This window comes from Hyla sarda, unplaced genomic scaffold (assembly GCF_029499605.1).
Source record: "Hyla sarda isolate aHylSar1 unplaced genomic scaffold, aHylSar1.hap1 scaffold_3114, whole genome shotgun sequence".
Taxonomy (NCBI): Eukaryota; Metazoa; Chordata; class Amphibia; order Anura; family Hylidae; genus Hyla; species Hyla sarda.
Window position 1 is genome coordinate 1 of NW_026609841.1, and position 3,722 is coordinate 3,722.

At 40.0% G+C, this 3,722-nt stretch overlaps 1 protein-coding gene across 1 annotated transcript; it reads left to right on the top strand.

Annotated features, from left to right (window-relative positions):
- Nucleotides 1-45: 45 nt before the first annotated feature.
- On the top strand, nucleotides 46-2,821 carry LOC130328648 (embryonic protein UVS.2-like; the record flags this gene model as incomplete). Its single annotated transcript, XM_056553481.1, has 4 exons — nucleotides 46-271; nucleotides 638-756; nucleotides 893-1,121; nucleotides 2,683-2,821. Coding segments are annotated over 4 exons (588 nt in total), but the record flags the coding sequence as incomplete, so codon positions are not given.
- Between the last annotated feature and the right edge of the window lie 901 nt (nucleotides 2,822-3,722).

The window sequence follows — 3,722 nt, forward strand, 5'->3', positions numbered from 1 at the left end:
ATACTGATCCTGTGGACACCAACTATTTCTTCCCTTCCATTCCAGGTTCTCCTGCAGCTCAGTGGCCTCAATATCCCATCATCTCCTGGCTGTAGTAATTCCTACATTAAAGTCTATGATGGAGTCAGTCAGTCCTCGCCTGTCCTGCTGGACAAGACATGTGGAAGCGGACCGGTCCCACCGCTGGTATCATCTGGAAGCTTCATGCTCATAGAGATTGTGAACAACAAACCATCAGTTCCAAGCACTTTTACAGCTTCCTATGAAACAGGTAATTCTACCACAAGTTAAAATATCTAGATTTTGAGTTCTAGGTTTTTTCTCATGGAGTTGCCCAGCTTTATTTTGTTGGTTTCTCCCAATAAAAAGGGATTGTCAAAAGTGATCAGATAGTGTTACATTGCTGAGAAGAACCTATCCTTAATCTGTGGAATATTCTTGTAACAAGTGCTTCATTCCTCTGCAGTATCACTCCAGGGGAATTGAGACATTATATTTCAGTGCTAATTCAAGCCAATGGGATTGTCTGAATCCCGAGTCTTTCAAAAACTTGGTTTCATAAATCTAAGAACCCCATTCAAATCTTATATTTATTGCAAAAGTATCAAAAATGCCTAAACAAGTTCTCTTCGCCTAGTGAGATACGGAGGAACCTATGTGACGGATACCGGAGTGGTGACATCTCCAGGATTTACAAGTTTTTATCCCAGTTTTTTGGATGTTGTCTATAGTATCATAGCCCCCATAGGAAAAAAGGTAAGATGTGAGATGAAAGCTGCCATGATACCGAACCTAACCCACAATATCAATCTTCAGCATAAAGCCCAATATTTATGGCATCATTTCCAAAATTCTCAGAATCCAGCTCACCAGGCCTATGTTTCTCTTTCAGGTGTCCCTAAGCATCTATTTCTTTATGACAAAACCTTCACCGACCTGTTCCATAGACTATTTGATTGTTAATGATGGACCATCGAACTCTTCCGCCATCTTGGGAACTTACTGTGGATTTTTGGACGACCTACCTCCCCCACTGGTGTCTACTGGGAATGTGATGCTTCTCCAGTTCCACAGTGGGGATAGTACTGGTTATAATGGATTTTATGCTGAATATGAGTTTGGTAAGTGAGGATCTATAATAATAGATGTTGACTTTAAGCCCAGATTCATTAATCTGTCTGAAAAAAAAAAAAAAACTGGAGAGATTTGCCCACATCGACCAATCACACCTCAGCTTTCATATGTTAATACTGGTAATATTAAAACTGAGCTATGATTGGTTGTTATGGAATGTTATGTCAATTAGACAGATTGACAAATTGGGCCTTAATGTTTTGCTAAAACCGGACATTGTGAAGTACTTAAGAAGGCCCCAAATCTTTAATCTGCACTGTCCTATTCTATACCTGGCCACTTCAGAATTTTCTTTTTAGTTTCGGCAATTTTTTTTTATTAAAATCAACCAACAAACACAGGCCACACCCCCACAACAATAATCGTACAATTGTTCCGATATGGGACTGGCAATGTTTTATTTACTGTAAGAGTCCAAAACTCTGTAATGTAATTTTTTTATACATCTTTTTAAGGGTTGGAGCTTAAATTATACAAAGTACAACTCTTCAAATCCCCATTTTCTTTTTACAAAGCTATAGACGAAAAAAAAGGTTCCCATATATTCCATTCCATGTGTCAGGGGAAAAAAAACTAAACATATTATTGCTAAATATCACACAAGGTCATTGCAAAGTAACTTTGTCTTGCAAAAAACAAACCCTTGGTCTAGAACCAACGATTCCTATTTTGTATGTTTATGGAGTTGAACCAAAATACCTTATTCGATACATGGAAATTCTCTTTTTGCTTTTACATTATTTCTGTGATGTCATGTTATTTGTTTGGAAATATCCTTTAAAAATGTACTTAATACAAACCCTTGGTCTAAAGATGTGCCACCTAACAAAGTCTGTCAACCGAGCAAAATGTCTTTGAGTGCGTCGTAGATAAGTCTACAGTCAACAATCTCTCACTGAGAGGTTCACTATTCAAAAGTAGCCTCTGAGAGCCATTTTATAGGGCAGTGGGGGAAGCAGTTTTATGCCCTTTTGTAACAATACCCAGTGCACACCTGAAATCATTCCCACATTTGCCTCATCAACTCATGCAGAGTTTTGCAGTGATCCGACATTTGTATTTGGGAACATTGGGGGAGATTTATTAAAACCTGTCCAGAGGAAAAGTAGCTGAGTTGCCCGTAGCAACCAATCAGATCTCTTCTTTCATTTTTAACATGGCCTCTACAAAATGAAAGAAGCGATCTGATTGGTTGCTATGGGCAACTCAGCAACTTAACCTCTGGACAGGTTTTGATAAATCTCCCCCATTATTTTTTGGTCAATGAGTGTTTGTATACAGCTACCTGTGAAGCCAATGGAAGCAATATACTGTATGTATGTATATATATCTATACACACACACACACACGCAGCAAGTCCTCCATAGCGGTAGCTGCTTGTATCCATCTGCTAGCGGTTCAGGAGATCTCAACTATTTTTGGATTCTCCTGAACAATGCAGTAGAGTAGGGGATAGGCCTAAACCTCCATATGGGTAAAAACACACAATGTGGTTGCGCATATTTCTGAAATCGTTCCTTTCTTTCATACATTCCTCTTTCTTACAGTGACTACAAGCTGAATGACGCAACTGAGAGAGAATCCAATTATCTCTGCAAAACCAAGACCCGAAACATTTTGGCAAAGACATAGAATGTTTTATTTTTGTCAAAAATTCTGTTCATAAAATTTGCTTGCAGAATAAATAAAATTATGATCATTAAGCCTCTATATTCTCTGATTTCCTGCACATCGACCTCATCTGGCTTCCTTGTCTCACTTCCACTTCTTGCACAAATGGTAAAAACACATAAAGTGGGTGGTTTAGTTAGGGTTGAGGTGTAGATGACAGTAGGCAGTACTTCTGAAATGCTGCGGATTCTTAATACTTTAACACCCTTACTCCTAAAAAGCTAAAACTGAAAAGTACTCAAAAAAAAAAAAAAGTGCAGGTTAATAGCATCATTTCAGATGGACTTACTGTACATGGCCAATTGCAATGCAATCGCACCACGATGTACAATCTATGAGGAGGAGACAAGAGGAGTGAGGATCCTGATCACAAGAGCTTACAATTAGAGATGAGCGAATCGAAGCTGACGAACCCGAATTCGTTACGAATTTCATGAACTATTCGATTTGCAATGAATGCGAATATCGCCGTGATTCGATCGCGCGAATCGCTTCATTAAACTTCATTTTACAGCGTTCCAGGCTATTGTAGTCCTAAAATGGCGGATCCACGTGTGAGTACATGGGGCAGGGGATTATGGGAGGGCGGGAAACAGCGGCGGGAATGAAGGTAGGTGGGCTGACCCTGAACCACATATGAGATGCAGCCTATCAGTGTTCACTGACCCCTGTGATGTCACAGGCCCTATATAATCGGCGGCCATCTTGCCTCTCTTCATTTCATCTATGCACTCAGATGGAGAGGACGGGACTGCGTGTGTGTGAATAGGTCATACCACAGCGTTACACTGCAACTGCTAGTCACATCAGCATTAGGGAAAGGCAGGAGTGCAGAGTGCTGTGCTGTTACTCTGAGAAGGATCATTGATTGCTAAACCTCCTATTCACGTTATTGAGCATTACAGCAGAGAGGGGC